Source organism: Monomorium pharaonis, chromosome 5 (genome assembly GCF_013373865.1).
Source record: "Monomorium pharaonis isolate MP-MQ-018 chromosome 5, ASM1337386v2, whole genome shotgun sequence".
In the NCBI taxonomy this organism is placed as follows: domain Eukaryota; kingdom Metazoa; phylum Arthropoda; class Insecta; order Hymenoptera; family Formicidae; genus Monomorium; species Monomorium pharaonis.
In genome coordinates this window covers 22,904,894-22,925,381 of record NC_050471.1, presented here as the reverse complement: position 1 = coordinate 22,925,381, position 20,488 = coordinate 22,904,894, and the positions used below count along the sequence as shown (strand labels likewise).

General features: G+C 32.6%; 2 protein-coding genes across 6 annotated transcripts; one reads left to right on the top strand and one right to left on the bottom strand.

Moving 5' to 3' along the window:
- The first annotated feature begins 1,345 nt into the window (after positions 1 to 1,345).
- On the top strand, positions 1,346 to 9,092 carry LOC105834053 (charged multivesicular body protein 1b). The gene is made up of 3 exons (XM_012676253.3): positions 1,346 to 1,633; positions 6,844 to 7,309; positions 8,805 to 9,092. Exons 1-3 carry the CDS (start codon positions 1,612 to 1,614, stop codon positions 8,917 to 8,919), a joined length of 603 nt encoding a protein of 200 aa, XP_012531707.1. The 5' UTR covers positions 1,346 to 1,611; the 3' UTR covers positions 8,920 to 9,092.
- Positions 9,093 to 12,579: 3,487 nt separating this feature from the next.
- LOC105832138 (UPF0047 protein YjbQ) lies at positions 12,580 to 19,750 on the bottom strand. 5 transcript variants are annotated; one of them, XM_012672807.3, is made up of 4 exons: positions 19,563 to 19,750; positions 18,620 to 18,954; positions 18,328 to 18,464; positions 12,580 to 16,174 (listed from the first exon to the last, which is right to left on the bottom strand). In XM_012672807.3, exons 2-4 carry the CDS (start codon positions 18,777 to 18,779, stop codon positions 15,959 to 15,961), a joined length of 513 nt encoding a protein of 170 aa, XP_012528261.1. In that variant the 5' UTR covers positions 18,780 to 18,954; positions 19,563 to 19,750; the 3' UTR covers positions 12,580 to 15,958. The 5 variants fall into 5 exon arrangements, with proteins under 5 accessions (XP_012528261.1, XP_028050680.1, XP_028050681.1 ...); XM_028194879.2 differs by having other exon boundaries at positions 19,587 to 19,750; XM_028194880.2 differs by having other exon boundaries at positions 18,620 to 18,949; positions 19,609 to 19,750.
- Between the last annotated feature and the right edge of the window lie 738 nt (positions 19,751 to 20,488).

The following is a 20,488-nucleotide window of genomic DNA, read 5'->3' as shown; positions in this document are numbered from 1 at the left end:
GCCTTTTTCGTGTTGTGACCGATATTTGACTAGCATCAGCGCCAAACGTGGATGTAAGGCCCAGGGGGTCTATTACAGTTCTTAGGACCGATTTCACCAACTCCGGTTACTTTAACCGGCCGGTTATTCCATTGGAATTGACCAATCGTATTTGTCATTAAGCAAAATTAACAAATGCGATTGGTCAATTCCAATGGAATAACCAGCCGGTTAAGGTAACCGGAGTTGGTGAAATCGGCCCTTAGATGAGATCACTCACTGTGAAAATGTGAAAAGTGAGCTACAGTGATTGGTATATATTGTTAGTTCTAAAAGTATACACCAATCAGTGGAGAGAGTGCTGGAAATGTGAAAAGTGAGCGAACTTACCTAAGAACCGTAATAGACCCCCAGATCTACAATAGGTGTAGTAAACCTTAAGCCCTAAGAAATTAACCAATTATATTCGTTTATTCTTTTCACATTCTATGCTCTAGTTTACACCGAGCACTTGGTACGCGTATCAAATAGTAAATAACTAGTGAATGTGTTTAATCATTGGCTGATCAGCTTAAATTCACTACTTGATACGCGTACCAAGTGCTCGGTGTAAACTAAGGCAATGATTAAACACATTCACTAGTTATTTACTATTTGATACGCGTACCAAGTGCTCGGTGTAAACTAGAGCATTGGTTATAGTCGCTGCACTGATGCACTGATGCAATAAGTTAAGGCCTAAACACAATGCCAGGCAACAGGCAATAGGAACAGGAAATAAAGAAAGAGAAAAAGAGAGAAGAAGATCCTTTCTTTCTTTCTCTCTTTCATTATTTCTATTCCTATTGCCTGTTGCCTGGCATTGTGTTTAGGCCCTTATAGCGTTTTCGACCGGGCTGGGTTAATCGCCCCAGGAGCGATTAATGACGTCATAAGACCAATCACAGTCATTCTTCTGAAGAAGGGAATAACTGTGATTGGCCAGTTCTAGAGGAAAAGAAACCGAACCGGGTTAACCCACCACGGGTCGAAAACGCCATTAGAATAAGGCCGGTATTCATAGTCAAATCTTATTTCAAGATCGTCTCAAGCAATGTCTTAAGATGCTAATACGGCTCTGTGATTGGTTGATGGCATCTTAAAACAGTACTTAAGATGATCTTAAATATAAGACCCGACTATGAATACCGGCCTAAGACACATATATTTTTTCTCATTTTAACTTATTGCACCGGTTTAGCAGTACAGCTACCAAGAACAAACCTATATTTTGTCGCCATATTGTTGGTTGCGCATATCGTGTGCGCCCAAGTCATGCGCAAGGGACGATCATTATTAGCACGATTTTATCAGAGTGAACCTACTGTTCTCTTCTATACTCACTATACTGTGTTTCGGATGACGTATCGAGTGATGATCAAATCCGTCATGTCGGTTAAGAGGTAGCATTTTTTTGCTTTTCGTAAAGTTGATGTGACGGATATTATTATAAATATCACATAACTTGTTTATAACAAATTTATTGAAATTGTCACGTTATTTATTATTGACAAAAAACTGTTAAACTTGAGATTCTTTTAATATCGAGGTTAGAATTCCACTGTCATCACAACGGGGGCCGAACAGTCAGCCATGTCCGTCTCTCAGATGGAAAGTATCCTTTAAATGTCTAATTATACACTTATATCTCCTTGTTTTAAGAGTACGTTTTCTTATAAAATTAAATTCGAAGCGATATATGTTGAAGCATTTTTAATAGATGCTTGTTAAATTTAATTTTTTAGAATATCTTTATATTTGTAACAGTTAATGTGTATTTTTCAACACTGTATACAAGTGATACTATAACGAAACCATGCAATGACATTAAGGTTGTGTTTTCTTTGGTGCTTACAACACTGAGCATTATTTCATTTCTGCTGTTCATTAAATATTAAATAAGGACAAATAATGGTTACAAGTGCTGTAAACACCAAAGGGAATGCAGCCTAATACACAATCTTGTGCCCAAAAATATTGTAAGGGTGTACTTTTGGGAAGGCTGCCACTAAGACCCATCTCTACCAATGTAGATTAACTTTAATCTCAGTTTAACTTGTCATTTAATTCTAGTTTTAATTAAAAATTAAGAAAAGAAAGAATAAGTTAAACCAAGATTAAAAAATCTATATTGTTAGAAATGTGCTTAATATACTTTTTGGCAAGATAAATATTGGGGTGTAGAGACTTAATTACCAATCAAATCTGAGACTTTTTACTTGCTAGACGACTGTTCTTCTGATTGAGCTTTCTAGACTTATACTCTGATATTTCTCTTATTTGCTTATTTTTTTATTTTGTGGAATAAAGTGGGGTACTTTATTTAGTTGAATAAAGCAAATTTTTTAAATGCTTATACTATTCTAAAGCAATGAGTAATACCTTGCTTGATGGTTTAGTAGGTTATCATATAGATAAACAGCTAAAATGTATTCAATTATATTGTTATTTTGAGTTATTCATCACATAGAATGTAAAATTACATTACTTAGGGCATTATTATAACTTTATTTGTCACTTATAAATGTATATAATATTGACTATCAAATGATATTTTTACTAACTTCTGTGTTTTATTGAGGTCTGTAGATATCAATTAGATTACAGAAAAATGGTAGAATTGATGATATGCAATGTTAAAATAAACTACATTTAAAAAACTAAGTAGTATTTCAGATACAAGTCAACATTGTGTTACGCAGTGCCTGTGTTCTGTTGCTGAAAATCAATGTGCTTGAATAAATCAGATTATGGATAGTGTTCAGTTTGATCTTATATTCAAGATGGTCGTAAAGATGAATATGTCATTTCAAATAAGTCATTACAAAAAATATGTAATTTCATAAGTTGCTTTATTATTACATTTGAGTATATATATATATATATATATATATATATATATATATATATAATTTTAACACAATTCTCTTATTGACTTAAACAGTTATTTAATATTTTTATTTTTTTATTTTGATTATGTAAAATTATACATTTTGTATTAAATCTATTTGTAAATTTGAGATGAGCATCACAAATTAAATCAATTTTTTAATATACATTAATAATAATAATAAAATTTCAGTTTATGTAAAAGTTCATTTGGATTTACTTGTTTAAAAATTATTTATCTAAAATTGCAAAATATTATTTACTGCATAACTATTATAAGACGAATTATTAATTTTCTTTTTTGCAGCTGATTTCAGAATTAAAATTTGGATAATCATAGCCAACATTTTCATTATTAATTGATAGAAAAGAAGAATGAACCTAAGAAGCCTGTAGTTTTTTAAATTATGATAACTTTTAGCTATAGATATTATATATAACTGACATTTTTAAATCTGATTATTTTAAAAATAATCTTAAAAGGTATTATATTAAGTAAAAAATATTAAGGTATATACATGTAGAGAGATTGTAGAGGTTTAACTTTCCAAATTTTTCATGGAAAAGTACATAAAAAGATAAGGAAACAAGTCATGTTTATTTCATTGTAAAGATTATATTTTTTCTATGACATTTATTAAAAAGTGGTATAAAAAAACGTTGCTATTTTATAGTACTTATGGCATATTATATTATGTTAATATAATATTTAATAATAATATATTTAAATTAGGTTTTTAAAAATATATTACCATTATATTTTAAAGATAATTGATTCATAATTTTTACTTTTTCTACATTTAATCCAGTAAATAAGTAGTTTTTGCTTACATTAAATTCAGAAGTTTTACAATTTAAAAAGATCGGGTAATTTTGGATTTTAAATAATTTCCTTTTAATTTTTTAGCTTCGCCGCTCGCATCACTATATTGGAAAAATTCAGCAAAATAGTTGTTTCGCAATATCTTCCTTTTGGTTGATTCTATAATAAAATTATCAATATTATAGAAATTTTTAGAAATTTTTTAGAACTTGTCTGTAATTTTTTTTGTAGGTTGAATAGTTTTTGACTTACACAGTGGCATAAAGTGAACAATATTTCACAAATTTTGGCAAACGTTTTCTACTCATTACAAATATTAAAAAATATCAATAATTGCTTTTTACAAAATATACCAAGCGTATATCAGAAGTTTTGATTTTTAATTAATCAAAAGTTAATAAATTATTATGTTTATATTTTTTATAATAAATTTTCGAAATTGCCTAGTGAGAAATGATGATCGGAAAGACATCGAATCGATGTTGAATTGCTGTTTTTTCAATGTAAAAGATATTGATTTCAATGAGTTATTTCTTACTAGGCGGTATTATTGCTTTTGTTTAATTTAATTCGCTTAATTTTGAGCCTATTTGTTTTTTACTTTTTATAATAAAGTGTTTTGAAAATGTTAGGTGTACTGGATTATTATACTAGAAAAAAAATGCGGATAACTATCTTATGGTGTAGAAATGAGTTAGTTAATTCATGGATAGTTGACAGTTAACAATGTCACTAAACAATTATTAATTGATATTAAAAAATTTTTTTTTAATTTAGACAAAAACAAATATTTGCCAAAATTTGCGGAATATTGACCGTTTTATACCGCTGTAGGGAGATTAAAAACTATACAACCTACACAAAAAAAAGTTACAGAAAAATGTTCTAGAAAATTTCTTCTCTTATAATATTGATGATAACTATTTTTGTTATAAGACCAATCAAAAAATACATATTGCAAAAAAACTGTTTTGTTCAATTTTTCTAATACGGCAGCATAAACAGCAAATTTTAAAGATCAAAAACTCTGAAAATTATTTAGGATTTAAAATTATGTGATTCTTTTAAAGGGCCTAGCGGAATAAGCATGTAAAATCTGCCCTTACAGTTATCGGGTTCAAATTCATACCATAAGTTCACGTCAATGTGATACGAAATTTCCCTAAATAATATCTTGATATCTTTATTATTTTAGGAGATGTGGAGGGGGAAAGATGAATTCAAAAAGTCAATTTTTTCGAAAACCGGTCAATTTTGGTGAAAAAAAGAAAATATATATATATGTTATGAACATCAATGAGAAAATTTTCCCCAAAAATTAAAAAAATTTTGACAAAAGGGATTCTCCATATCTCCAAAAAAGAATGGAAATATTAAGTTATTATTTAGGGAAATTTTATATCACAATGATGTGAACTTGTGGCATGAATTTGAATCTACAGGGGCAAATTTTACATGCTTATTTCGCTAGGCCTGCTCAAAACTCCTGAATTAATCTTCAAGATACGACTATAAAAAAGTTACGATTAGTACGAACTTGGGTTAGCGTAATCCACAAACTTTGTCGGCTCATATCTCTGAATAATTTCAATTAATTTCAACGTATTTTTTTTTTAATCGACAGAAGACTCAGAATTATAATGATCATGGTGAAAAAGTCGAAAAATATTAAAAGAAAAAATTTTTTGAAAAGAATGAGAAGGAACAAAACATTTTTGGAAAAATTTGTTTATTTTTAAACGTCTTTATTTATTACAAAAAAAGATAAAATAATCGGTGGTCAATGGAAAGCGAGGTCAATAAAAAGTGAACTTTAAGAATCTATATGGTCAGATTTGTTATCTTGTTCTGAATATATATCTGAATAACTATATTTGGCGATATGAAAATGCGATATTTTCCGATATTTTCCGATGTTAAAATAAGGCGTAATGTGAAATACTTACATTTTTTAATATAAATAAATAATTAAAAATACTTTAATAATTTATTATTATCAATTTTCATTAATTACAAAACAAATAGTAATAATATTAAAGTAATAGTTACCACTAAAGTAATAAATAACACTTTATATTTACTTATTTTGCACTAAATGATGATATTTTGCATTAAACTTTACGAAAGAAACAGTTAAAATCATATTTATGAAAATTTGGCTTTACCTAATGCAGCAATTTTGTGACGTTCCGTACGAACTGGATGAAAAATACTCGAGCGAAGAATTTTGACACTTGCTCTTTAGCTCCTGGGGACACAATGGCTCTATCAAACTAATACTTGGTGGACTAATACTTGGAATTTTAAAATCCCCCTTACTATAGCAAAATAAAAAAACATTTTTGGCAACGTAATACATCATTTTCATGTAATTTTTTCCGTACAATCAAATGGCGCTATTTTTCTTAAAAAGTCGGTTTTTGTAATTTGTTTACACAAATTTTGTTCTAAACAAATTAAAAAAAATTTTTTTATCGCTTAAAATGTTTTTTTGACTCAAAGTAAAGCTTCTAATACTTTTCTCGCTCTGATTTATCCGTGGGCAGTAACTGGTACAGGCAGATAAATTGTTTATAACATTACTACAGCAAAATAAAAAAACATTTTTGACAATGTAATGCATCATTTTCATGTAATTTTTGCCGTACAATCAAATGGCGGTATTAGTTTTTTAAAAAAAGTCGTTTTTTATAATTTGTTTAAACAAATTTTGTTATAAACAAAAAATTTTTTTTACGTCTAAAATGTTCTTTTGATCTAAAGTGAAGGTTCTATTAATTACTTTTCCGATCCTCCCGTTAGTCTAACCATAGTCATTATTGGATTAATGTATAAATCACATATTTTTGTGATTTACAATAAACCTGACGCGTTGGAGCAAAACGGGCAACAGATTTAGCACCTCGAGATCTATATAGAAGACCTGTGATTCTTGTAAAAATTGTACAGCATATTTATATATTTATTTATCAACAAAATGTCTCAAGACGATCTTGAATATAAGACAATATCGGATCTATGAATATTAGCTTATAACTTTTCTCAATTTATAAACAAACTAAAACTTCATACAAAGAATTAGGAAAACCATTTTTCTTAATAGTAAAATGCAGAGAATTTATTCAATTTGAAGTTTGCTGTGAAGGAATTGGAAAGAAACTCCAAGAAATGCGAGAAGGAGGAGAAGATAGAGAAAACGAAGATTAAAAAAGCAATACAGAAAGGTAACATGGAAGGTGCTCGCATTCATGCGGAAAATGCGATTCGACAGAAGAATCAGGCCTTGAATTATCTCAGAATGAGCGCTAGAGTGGATGCAGTGGCTAGTAGAGTACAGACCGCATTGACAACTCGTAAAGTCACTCAGTCCATGGCTGGTGTCGTTAAAGCCATGGACGCCGCTATGAAGTCGATGAATCTGGAGAAGATCTCCGGACTTATGGACAAATTTGAAAGCCAATTCGAGGACCTGGATGTGCAAAGCTCATATATGGAGAATGCCATGTCGCAAACTACAACTACTAATGTACCTCAGAACGATGTGGATGCTTTAATGCAGCAAGTTGCTGATGAAGCTGGGTAAGAATTTGTTTTTATTAGGGATGCCAAATTTTACATCTTTTGGAAGACCATGCCAGTGGTAAAAATTGATATTTTATCACGGAAAAACTGGCCTTTTATATAGTTAGTATTTTAAAAGTGATAATATAAATAGAAAACAATGAAAGTTTATGATCAATTAAAATAAGCTTTTCCAATTTGATGAAATCCGATGATATCCGGAATTACTAATCTCGCTTGTCCTTGTTTACTGATATTCCCAAATAATAATCTCCTATCTTTCCTATAGCTTTGATTATTTGTCTTTCCCTTATCTTTCTGTTTTTTTTTTCATTAAAACATCCTTTTTTATTTTTTAGTTTTATCCTCTTTCTAACTCTATTTTTTTCCCTTTACTCTTCTTATTAAACCATTCTTTACTTCCCTTTCAATTTTTAATAATTTGTTTATAACAATTCGCAAAATTGATTTTTGCAAAGTATTTTATGTCAATAATTGTTTTTTATGCTCCGGTCCTATTTCAAATAGTTTATTTTTTTGCTAACTTATGGCTGATTTAGCCATGAACTTTAATGGGTTAAAATTTAATTATACATATACATTCATATACTTCATACAGCATGTAAGAGGAAACTAGGTCCTCAATAATAAAACTTAAAAAGGTGCAATCTTAATTTATATTTTATTTATATTTTATACCATATTACAAGTTTACACATTTTTTGAAATTATCTTGATGTTTTATAGCGATTAAATAGCGGTGATATGATTTAACATTTTTAATATAAGGAACAGAAAACACTTAAATTTATAATTGTATAAGGAAAACAAAATAAACTTTCCGTAACAAAATAAACTTTTTATTTAAAAAATTATTATATATTTTTTAAATAAAAAGTTAAATTTTTAAATATCAATAGAAATTAAGAATTACGTAAAAATATTGAAAATTCGGTCCGTATCGTTTTTTAATTTATTGTGTGATTCATCAAAGACGAAATTATCATTCAGTAATAGTCGCGAATTCTTATCATACAAAGAGTTTATGGAAAATTGATTTTATCAATTACATAGTAGATAGTATATTTGATTTGAGAATATAGAATAATGTCTTATGCATTAGTACGAAAAACGTAGTGACCTGTTTGTATATTAAAATATAAAAATAATAAATTTTACTGAATTATTCATTTAAACACAAATTATTATCTTATCATAATTTTATCATAAGTAGTTCTTACATTGAATCTAAGGATAATTTTACATCTGTAATGTAATCTTTTAAAAAAAGATACATATTAATGAAAAATTACGCGATTCTCATCTACTTTTTTTAAGCTGAAGAATTTCTTTAAGCAGAGAACTCTTGTCTTATGTGTGTAACGCAAGGAAAAATTATTATATATAATGATTATTTCAAAATTATTTCAAATAAAATAAAGACTTTGTTATTTAAAGCTATAGTGAAAAATATTTTTAAATCACTATTTTAAAATTAAATAACATTTTATAGTTTGGAATTGAACATGGAACTTCCTTCGGGTCAGTTGGGCAGCATTGGTACTTCGACAGCGGTGAGCCAAGAACAGGATGAACTAACGCAGAGATTGGCACGACTTAGAGAGTAATGACACGCGCTTTAATGTATATTCAAATGTTTTATAAATTATGTAATATATTTCTTATATTATTATGGTATTATTATTATTATTGTTATTATAGTAAATACCAATATGATAATACATGTACTCTCCAAATTTCAACTCTAAATAATAAATTGATAGCCCGATCATATAAGGCAGTTAAGAAAACATTCTTAAGGCGGGTACAGACTTGAGCACAAATGGGAATGAGGCAAGCCGAGGCCGAATGAGCATTCAAGTGTGGACGTTGGTCCAAGGCGTGGCAGATTAGATTATTCACCGCATGACTTCAGATCGAGCTAAGCGCTGTTCGTCCATTGAAGACAATTCATGCTTGTCAAACGTCGAATAGTTGCCTCGTCTTGTCTCGCACGGAGACTTTAGTTTTGCAATCCGAGGCATTAGGTGCGGCCTCAGCTTGTCTCGTTCGCGTTTGTAGTAGTCTGTACCCACCTTAAGGTTCCTGGCCTTTTATTGCAACCATACAGAATTTTTTGTGACGTTATAGGCAAGAAATGATACATTTACAATCTAATTTTGTGTCCATGCCATGTTTATTCACTATATCCTGGTGTTGTAAGTTAAGATATGCTCATAATAGGCAAAAAGCTTCGTATCATATTTATTTTACAGTTATACAATTTACTATCAAGGAAAAAGGAGAGCATTTCCATATTTTAGAAGTATTAAAGTAATCTTATGTGTAGTTTTATTCAAATTTATTTTATTTAAAAATGGCATAGACGCAAAAATTATCAACACGTCATTTCTTTGACGTCACAAATTCAATATTGTTGCAGCGGGACCTCAAAACAATCTAGTTTATATGTGGCGCGCTTTATTAGATATGCTTTATTAGATATATTATAAAAATATAGGCTACAGATGGATTCACGGGCTGGTATTCATAGTCGAATCTTATTTAAAGATCGTCTCAAGCAATGTCTTAAGATGCTAATACGGCTCTGTGATTGGTTGATGGCATCTTAAGACAGTACTTAAGATGATCTTAAATATAAGATCCAACTATGAATACCGGCCATAGACATCGCATTCATAGATAAATAATTAGGCCGGTATTCATAGTCAAATCTTATTTCAAGATCGTCTCAAGCAATGTCTTAAGATGCTAATACGGCTCTGTGATTGGTTGATGGCATCTTAAGACAGTACTTAAGATGATCTTAAATATAAGATCCGACTATGAATACCGGCCTTAGTCTTCTGCTATTTATTTCGCATTTTAAGATTTGTGATTTTGGTTTCTATAAAAATTAAGAAAAATACGTGATTGTTTAACACGATTGTTTAATAATTGCTTTTCTTGAAATGTAAACAGGAAAGATCGCTGAATTTTTTATTAATATAATTTGTATAACAATTATAAATGCAATCTCATGAAATTTAACTTTTTCAAGTTAAGAAAGTTGTACATTATAATATATAAATAGGAAATAAACATTTGCTATTTATGAACTCTTTCGAAAATTATTTTTAAAAAACTAAAATAAAACTAAATAAAAATAAAAGACTGAGATGTAGCGGGCCCGTGAAGGGTAAATAGGCCAAGAATGATTATACAGATTTTCTAATGTCACTGTATATGGGATTCAAGTTCTCTATTGGCCGGTATTCATAGTCGAATCTTATTTTAAGATCGTCTCAAGTAATGTCTTAAGATGCTAATACGGTTTTGATATTTATATTGGCTGATGGCATCTTAAGACAGTCCTTAAGATAATCTTAAATATAAGACTTTCTTTTTGTAAGTTAAGACCATTAGTATTCTGTTTAATGAAAAACATTTCCGCTATTTCATGTTTTTTTGTGTTTCTCATACAATTCGTACATTAAGTACAGAACAGTACAGAACTGCACAAGAAGTGTTAAAACTGCGGTGCAGGTAATGATATTGACGCATGCGCAGAAAGGACGAATATCATCCTATACCTTTCTCTCTCGCACAGATCTTGGACACACTTTCGGTCTACATGAAACAAAGCAATTCCTCCTCCATGTATATATATTCAAAGATCGTATTGACCCTGGCCATTTTGGGGCCAAATGACTATGGGTGCGTTCCGTTTCACGCATGAAGCGCATGGAAAACTTGAAGATCGTTCCATTTCACTCCATGCGCAATTCATGCGCGCATGGGAATGGTCTCCCGCGCCCCACCACACAGCGCATGAGAACGCATGAACTGCCTCAGCTCTCGAGGTGAGGCAGCTCATGCGATGTCTATGCGCGATAGCCATTTTGGTTTTGCGCATAGAGAAACGGAACGGACTCATGCGCTCATGCGATGCGTTGTCGTCTCATGCGGTCTATGCGTGAAACGGAACGCACCCTATAAACAGAGAGGAACCTGAGAGTGGCCACCGCGGCCTTTTTCGTGCGACCGATATTTGACTAGCATCAGCGCCAAACGTGGATGTAAAGCCCGTTCTACATTAATTGCAGTCGCCAGTTGCAATTTGCAACACCCAATAAATGTCGAGCTTTAACTAGAAACTAAGCGCCTATTGGATGTCGCAAGTCGCAACTAGCTGCTTGCGATTAATGTAAAACAGACTTTACATCCACGTTTGGCGCTGATGCTAGTCAAATATTGGTCGCATGAAAAAAGCCGCGGTGGCCGCTCTCAGGTTTCTCTCTGCTGATTACATAAAAACCTTTGCTGGGATAGGCTAAGGTCTGTAGATGAACGACGGGAGGAAAAGGAAGGTATATTCATATTTATAGCAAATATTGGTCGCACGAAAAAAGCCGCGGTGGCCGCTCTCTTCCTCTCTGGTAATCAGTAATGGAAATGAAACGCGCCCCCAATGTTAAATTGGCAGAAAATGGAAAGCATTAATAATAATGGAAACATTAAGCAAGATCCCGATGGTAAAAGATGAGTAAAGAGAGAGACAGAATGAGTCATTCGTCGTTGTTTTATCAACTTCTAGCAATTAATTTTTTAAATATGCATTTAAAAAATTAACGGAAATAAAGGCTGAATTAGTTTCATAAACATATATATTTATGCAGATAATCCTGACCCTAAAACATATTTTCTCTCTTCATTATCTTCAAAATATTTTTAGACACGCGATATTTAAAGGACATTTTAAAAGATATTTGTAAGGTATTTATCACATATGATTACTTAGATTTTTAAAATATCTAAGATGTTGATCGCTAAAAGATATTTTTGAAATTTTTTGAGAAAATGCAAGACATTTAAGACATATATATCAAGCTTTTAGAAATTTAAGATATTTTTTTGTGGAAGGTTGTAAATAAAACATCAGTTTCATGGTAACTTTTATGCCATATTAATGCAATAAAAAAATCAAATGTGAATTAAGTATTAGCTTTATACCAGAGCAATATTATTATTAATTTCACTGATATTTGAAAAAAGTATAAAAAAAGTCGTAGGAGTTTGAGGAAAAAAAGGATTATTTTGCATATATAAAAGTATTAATGCAAAATCATAAAAAAGTGAATATCTTAGCAGATGTTTTATCATATTTTATCCCAAAAGTTATAAAATATGAAATATCTTTTAAAGTATTTACTTTTGAACGACTTACCTTAATATTTTATATGTAGAATATGGTGATTGATAATATCATCAATGTTTTATGTATCACATTTGTGTTGTAACAGTTCTTTATTTCTAAACGGTAGAAAATATTTTTACTTACGCAAGAGTGCAAAGAGGGACTGACGGAATCTGCATGCGTTGCAATAATTAGATCCGCGTTTTCTTCGCGTAAGCGGAAGCCTACGCTTGGAAATAAATTTTTTCTCTTATTGGTAAATCCATTTTTGGCAAATACAACAAGTGATCGTGATTCTTATACCTTTCACAACGCGTTGAAAGGGACCCGACCTCCAAAGATCTAAGTTTTCTTTTTAAGAACTAAGGAATAAAAAAGCTAGAAAGAAACAAAGTTTTTGGAGATTTCTAAAATTTTTTGCGCAAAAAAGAAGTAAAAAATCTACTTATGAAGATCTAAAATTCCAGAAAAAAATTTAATTGAGATAATCTAAAAGAAATCATTGCAAAAATTCTAGAATATAATTTTCTTTAAAAAAATTATCTGAAATAATTAGAAACTAAAAAGATTCAGGTGGCCAGAGACAGAATAAAGGCAAATTTCGAAAGTTCGTGGTTCCCTATAGATTACGTTGAATATATAACGTACCTCCTAAAATCTCGAGAACGCGTCTTCATTTTGAATTCAGCAAATCTTATTATTTACAATATGCATGATTAAAATCGCTAATCGCCTTGTCTTAAATCACGAACTGGCTGGCTGTTGAACCTAAAATCGCATTCGTGAGGTCACGCTAGGAACCGTTGAGAGGACTGAAGATAACGCGTTTTTTTCTGTGCATATACGAGTCTTCTCCTCGTCTCCCTCATGCCCTCGTTTTGCGTATGTTCGAAGGGGTAACACGTACGATAACCTCGACAGTGTACCATTACATCACATTACATTATACTTTGAGCTCCGATAATGCTTTTTTAAGCTATGTGAACTGTATAGATAGAGACGTATTTTACATTAAAGCATAGGTCCATTTAGTCACGTAATAGACGATGACACGTTTTTTTCTTTTTGCATGCCTATGTACGTTAAGAATTAACGACTAAACAACGACAACGTCTGTTTTGTCCGTTTGCCAGCCCTTTCGACGTGCTGCAGCAAGCTCATAATAAGTATCTGTTAATAACATTTGTGTAAGTAGCTCTGTCGGTTCGTCGCGAAGACCCCTTCGGTTTTTTCTTTCTAATGACCTTTGATGTGAAAAAGAAAACTTAAAAATCATACATACTTGTCCAAACACCCATCTAACTTCGAGGATTGAAAATGACTAGAAATGTTCATATTTCCAAGAGGTCAAAGGCCAAAGTTAAAAAAAGACTCTCTTGAAACCGCGCTATCTTTGCGACGATCCAACATTTACAATTCACCGCAGTGCTGAATCTTTTAAAAACAATGCCTTACGTACTTGTGACCCCCAGGACAAATGGTTTTTTTTTGGTAATTGAGTTAATTGTACCTATTCTTCATTGAAGAATGCATTTAATGTTAGTTAACTAAATTCTCGTAACGCAAAATCAAATTTTGCAATTTGCAAGTTTCAATGTTGGAAAATAATAAAAGTATTGAGCCGCTTTCGTGACTCAACAAGACAATACAGTTGCTGTAGTACAAACAATGAAAGAAAGGTGATCGATGTTGATGCAATCGATTTTTTGAGTACATAATAACATTGCTTTTATACAGAATGTCACGAAATTCAAGCATAAACTTTAGCAAAAAAGTTTGCGAAGCATACAAGTAATAAAAAGTACAATCATACATACAATCTTATATCAAATAATTTTTTAATGTAAAGATTTTAGATTCTATCAAGTCGTGAATTACGCCTAGAATTTATTCATCAATAAATCAGACGTACGATAATATTAATAATATAATTTTTAGATTATTAACACCATCAAACACAATCATACATAAGATTAATCGATAGGGATGACTTTAATTTGTTGCTTATGATAGATTAAATTTTGAACTAATATATTTAAAAAATTATTACTCAAAAGAATCGCTTGTACTTCTATTACTCAGTTTCTCGCAACTTACTCTTGCGGTTTTAGTGCTTAAATTTTTTGCACACTCTGTACATGCGCTATACTCACGTAATCGCGCTATGTGCCCATGATATAACATACCTTATAATTCTAGCGGAAATGCGCACAAGTTGAGAATCATCGCCTTTTTTCCTTATATACATATACACACCCCCTAATGCGTTAGAAACATCATTGTTCACGAGCAATTTAGCTCCTAATCATTTTTTTTTAAAGCGACGAGTCAGAAAGTTCGCAACGCGTATCTTACACTCTCACTCTTGTTTACTCTTTTCCTTTCATTTTTCCTCTTTGTCTCTCATTTTTGGACAGATAAAGTAGCACAGAGTGTAAAAAAGGATACTGTGAGTTCCTGCACGGCTGCTTGCATTCGTTAACTTTATACAAAAGGGTCTCCTAAATAAAGCTACGTAAATTCGGAGTATTGGACGCGTTACTGGAATGCATAGATTCGTTCTTTCTCTTCCTCCTTTCTACCTCTCCTTTTCTGTTTTTTTCTCAATTGTTTTTTTTAGAGCGTCTTTCCCGCTTTTCGCTTTCTTTTCTCTTCAAGAGCGAGGCGGAAGAGTGCTGGATACTCGCATTTAATTCGTTTTATTTACGTGAGACGCGTGCAATGCGCGCATCTGCCGTGGCAGTTTTTCTTCATTTTTCTCTTCCTCTATCTTTTATATCCATTTGTTATTATTATTACTATTATTATTATTGTATGTCGTAGATGTCCAACGTGATTAACACAAATTAAAAAAAAATTACTAGCAATGAAAAAAACAAGAAAAGCATTTTGAGTTGTTGCAAAGATTTTAGCTTTTAAAGATCTTGAATTCCTAGATCTTTAAAATATAGAGTTTGAAAATATAAACTCTTTGTCATTTCGAATGTCAAAAATATAAAATTCTTGATAAATTAATTATATTTAAGGAAAAAAACTTCCCCAAAAATTGCAAGGGTTCATTCGTGTCAAAAATTATGTCACCTGTAAATTTTTTGTCTATAATTCTTGCAACAACCCCAATGGGGACTTGGGTGACTTGTCATCATACGAATGAAAACGAATGTCCATGTGAGACATAAATAAAACCTTGAAGCACATACACACGCATACTGAAGTTTTGAACGATGCACGATCTCCGGTCTGTCCACTCGACGATCGATGATCGCGAAACGTCAAGAACGCGGTTGATCGCTACTGACGGTGGTTAGCTCCCCGAGCGATAGGTAAGTTCGCGAGGTATCCGGCTCACTTCTCCTCAATAGATTGTACTCTTAGAAGTTGACTAGGGCTTAAAGCGGCTGCTAGCTTGAGTCGCTTGAGGTGGACGCGCGCGGCTGACGCTTGCCACGCCTTCGGGGGTGTGAGTGGTCCTAGCTGCTGGTAGAAGCGATAGGGCTAACCGGGCTGAGAGGGCTGCGCGCCGAGTCCCTCAAGACACCAGTTAACGTTACTACCAGTTTGCGGCTGCCAGCATGGTCGCGATGCTCGCCTAACCAAATGCCTTGCCACGTGCCCAATGCCAGCTTGCCATCGGTGATTGGAATGCTCAGCGATGAGCCCAAAAAACAGGCCTTTACATGCGCTGGCTGTGAAACATTAGAAATATTCAGAGTTGTTTTGATGATTTTTCACTTTTTACCTTACTTTTTATCTTACTTGTTTGTGTATAATATTAAACGAAGATATAGAAATAATTCTTTTAAGCATGCTTACGATACGCGCGCGCGCGTGTGTGTGTGTGATGTGTAAATACAGGATGGAGAAGAACAAGTTTTATATAAAAAAAAATGTTTCACACAAAAGTAGAGTGTAAAGGAATCCATTTACTGATATTATTCGATCTACCATTGATCTTGTCTTGGATAATTTTTTATCTTGCCTTGTAGGCTAGTCATTTTACTATAAAAGCTCTATAACTTCAAAATAAATAATCAAAAGTGTATAAAATTAGCGTTTTAAAAAAACTCGAGACAAGTTACAAGAATATGCAATAAAAAATAGGGAAGTTTATTTTAAAAAATTCAAGGTGATCTTGCCCTGACCTTAGTGATGCCATCCAAGGTCAAACTAATAATATAATTACTAAATAAATGTCTTTACATATAACTTTCTGAAACATTATTTAAATAAAACTTATATTTTCTGAGTTATTTAGGAGTTTTCCAACCTTTTTTCCTCACCCTGCTTTTATTACATACATCTTCCAAAGAAGTAAAAAGATCAAGTTTTCCTATTAAATCATGAAATAAAAATAAACTTCTAATATGCCTACCGATTTATTAGGCGCCATTACTTCGAACTGCAGTAACATGCGCTTTTCAAATAATTTATAATAAGCCCAAAATTGCATTATTCTTTAAATTTATGTATACAATTTTTGATGACTAATTATGAATAAAATTGCTATTCAATATAATCAATAAAATTTAAAAATATTTTTAATTTTAAAATGTTAAATAAGATTATCTGCTTCTTAATTGTACTTATAGATTTAATAAAATACAAAAGTGATTTTTATTTTACCTTTTTTCTAAAGAATTACTTTATTGCAGGCTGCAGGCAATTATCATATTTTAATTAATATCGCAATTACAGTGCAATTTTTCAATATTTTAGTTATAATTTTGGTTAGACTATTTATTGAAATTTATATATAGAGGTATAGTCTTTATTAGGGCTATCCAATATTTCAGAGAACTTGTTACTAACACTATCAATGCCATCCATTGTTGATAGCGTCATAACTTGCATTATCAATGCTTTTGTCTCGGAGATGGTGCATGAGTAGCGTTAGCGTTGATAAACTTTATAAACAGTGATAGCAGTAGTAAACTTTATTTCTAAGTGTATGCTCAACTCATCATTCTCATCGCCGATACAATTCAATTCCCACCATTACTATTTGTTGCCATTAATATCATTCTTCCATAAAGGTTGTACTTGAGATGTGAAATTAGTACTATAATTGTTGAATCATGGATATATTACAACGCAATATTATGGTTGTTTATGGAATTCACTATCACTAACGCATTATTTTAATTCTAGCTTGCATTAATAATGTTGATAGCGTCTCTTTGAACATAGTCTAGATGGTTTTTTTTTTCATTATAAGAATAAGATTCTTATATAATCTTTTCCGATCTTCTTACTTCTTTGTATATCTTATTTTTATAAAATGTTTTATATTAATCAATTAAATAATTGCTAAAACATCAAAATATGCATAATTATTAAAAAATATCTAAGCTAAAGATGACATTTGATTATTTACTACCAAAGAGGAACCTGAGAGTGGCCACCGCGGCCTTTTTCGTGCGACCGATATTTGACTAGCATCAGCGCCAAACGTGGATGTAAAGCCCGTTCTACATTAATTGCAGTCGCCAGTTGCAATTTGCAACACCCAATAAATGTCGAGCTTTAACTAGAAACTAAGCGCCTATTGGATGTCGCAAGTCGCAACTAGCTGCTTGCGATTAATGTAAAACAGACTTTACATCCATGTTTGGCGCTGATGCTAGTCAAATATTGGTCGCATGAAAAAAGCCGCGGTGGCCGCTCTCAGGTTTCTCTCTGTTACTACAAATAAAAGTTTTGCTGTTTTATGTTGTATTCCTTTCTTCATTTTAAGATTATTTGCTAGCATAAAGAGAATGATAATTAAAAGTATAACATTAGTTAAAAAAAAAAAAAATTTATTAGAAAAGAAATATCTTTGTGAAAGTATCAAATTTACCATATCATCGGGTCCTTCACAGCTGTGCCTGTACTCCAAGCCTTCAGGAACTATTTTATTAAGCATCATCTCCATATCATCTCTTACGTCTGGATCCCAGCTCTCATTTAATGCTAAACTAGCTGAGGTATGAAGAACTATGAGAAAGAATAAATTTAATGTTTATCATTTTGCAAAGAAATATTAATTCTTAATTGTAAATATATGTATTAAACAGAGCACACATTAGCATTGAAAATAAAACTTGATATTGATTCATTAAAAGTGTAGATTGAGTTATAGTGGTACTCACTCTGGATATGGCAGAGACCAATGGAAAACTGGCAGAGCTCAGGTACCTGTCTGAGAATCTCTTCTGTGACGAGATGAACGCCCCGGTGTTGGGGTCTAAGATTAATTTTGGTCTGGAACCAGCCGGAGCCGATCTGGATGCCACGATTAGAAGAGGCCATGGCCGCACGAAGGTGAACAGTGCAGACAGATGGAAGGGGGGGAAAAAGATCTGAGACGGCTTCCTCTAGGCACGCTGACCGGTGAAGTAATGCCGGTGAGTTATTCCAAATGGCCGATGAAGAATTACATTTGGTGACGGTTACGGATAATTCGTCGCGTGCGCTGTGATCTAATCTGCCGAGCGTTCGAGCCGCAAAAAATTAGGTTAGGATAGGGATGAACGAAAAAGAGAGAAAGAGAGATGTGGAGTGAGCTAAGAGAGAAAGTGCGAAAGAGAGGGGAAAGAGAGAAAGTGGAATAAAAGGGAGGGGTAACGATTCGGCTGCTCGGTGAAACGCGTGTGCGCGCGCGTGAACACACACACACACACACACACACACACACACACACACACACACACACACACACACACACACACACACACACATATATATATATATATATATATGCATGCACGTAGTGCACGCACCGCGCAAGCAGGCGAGTAGTAGCAGGGAGGGAGGTAGACAGGCAAGCAAGTAGATAGGTAGGTAGGTAAGTAGGTAGGTAGGTAGGTAGGTAGGTAGGTAGGTAGGTAGGTAAGTAAGTAAGTAGGTAGGTAGATAGATAGATAGATAGATAGATAGATAGATAGATAGATAGATAGATAAATAGAGATAGATAGATAAGATAGATAGATAGGTAAGTAGACAGATAGGCAGGTAGACAGCCAGGCAAGCAGGCAAATAGAGAGGCAGGCAGGCAGGTAAGTACGTAAGGCATGAATAATTGCAGGTACGCACGACTTATGCAACACGTGTACATACGTGCGCGTCACCACTCACTCACACGCAATGTTTGATAGTGCGGCGATAGATCATCAACGGACGGCGGAGTATAGCATCGCGAGACTGTGAACGAATTTTGGCTCGAGAGGGGCGGACGGCGTACGGCGTGGAACGGCAACCGCGTGTGCCGTGCCTGCCGTGCGCTGGCCCTTGGCGAGCGATTGCAAATGGCGGCAGACGTGTATGATACCGCGACCGCAGTAGTGGTACTTCGCGCATGGGCGCGCACTTGCGTGTAATCTACGCTCGGGGTCATTGAAAGCGAATTTGCAGTTGCATTAATGCGTACTGAATGCAAACTTTTTTGGTGTTAGGGCACCCGCACAGACTTTTGCATAACGCATAATATAAATGCATAAGAAATTTGATTGGTTGAATTTCTTATGCACTTTGCTTATGGACCAATCAATTTGCTTATGTACATAGTTATGCGTTATGCAAAAGTCTGTGCGGGGGCCCTTACGTATTTGGATTATTTCAATGCAATCAGATTGATGTATAATAAATTAAAAATGTACACTGTAATTAATTATAATATTTATCAGGGTGCTGTCCCACGGCAGCAGGAATCCGGAAAACGGAATCTCGGAAAAATAATGGAGAGGGGGTTAACCAATCAGAATCAGCTTATTGTTCCGAGTTTTTGATGCCCTCGTTCCCTAGTATATTTTACGGAAGGGTATTCTAACACCAAAATTGTTTTTAATTAAAAAAAATGTCATTGTTATTATATAATATAATATAATATATATAAATTTTACTTTTTTACTAATACTTTTATTACGGTAAATATTCTTTTTGCTTTAAAATAATAAAAATAAATTCCGATTTTTGAAAATTCCGAAAATATTGGTACATGGGGAACCCAGTCATAAAAATTC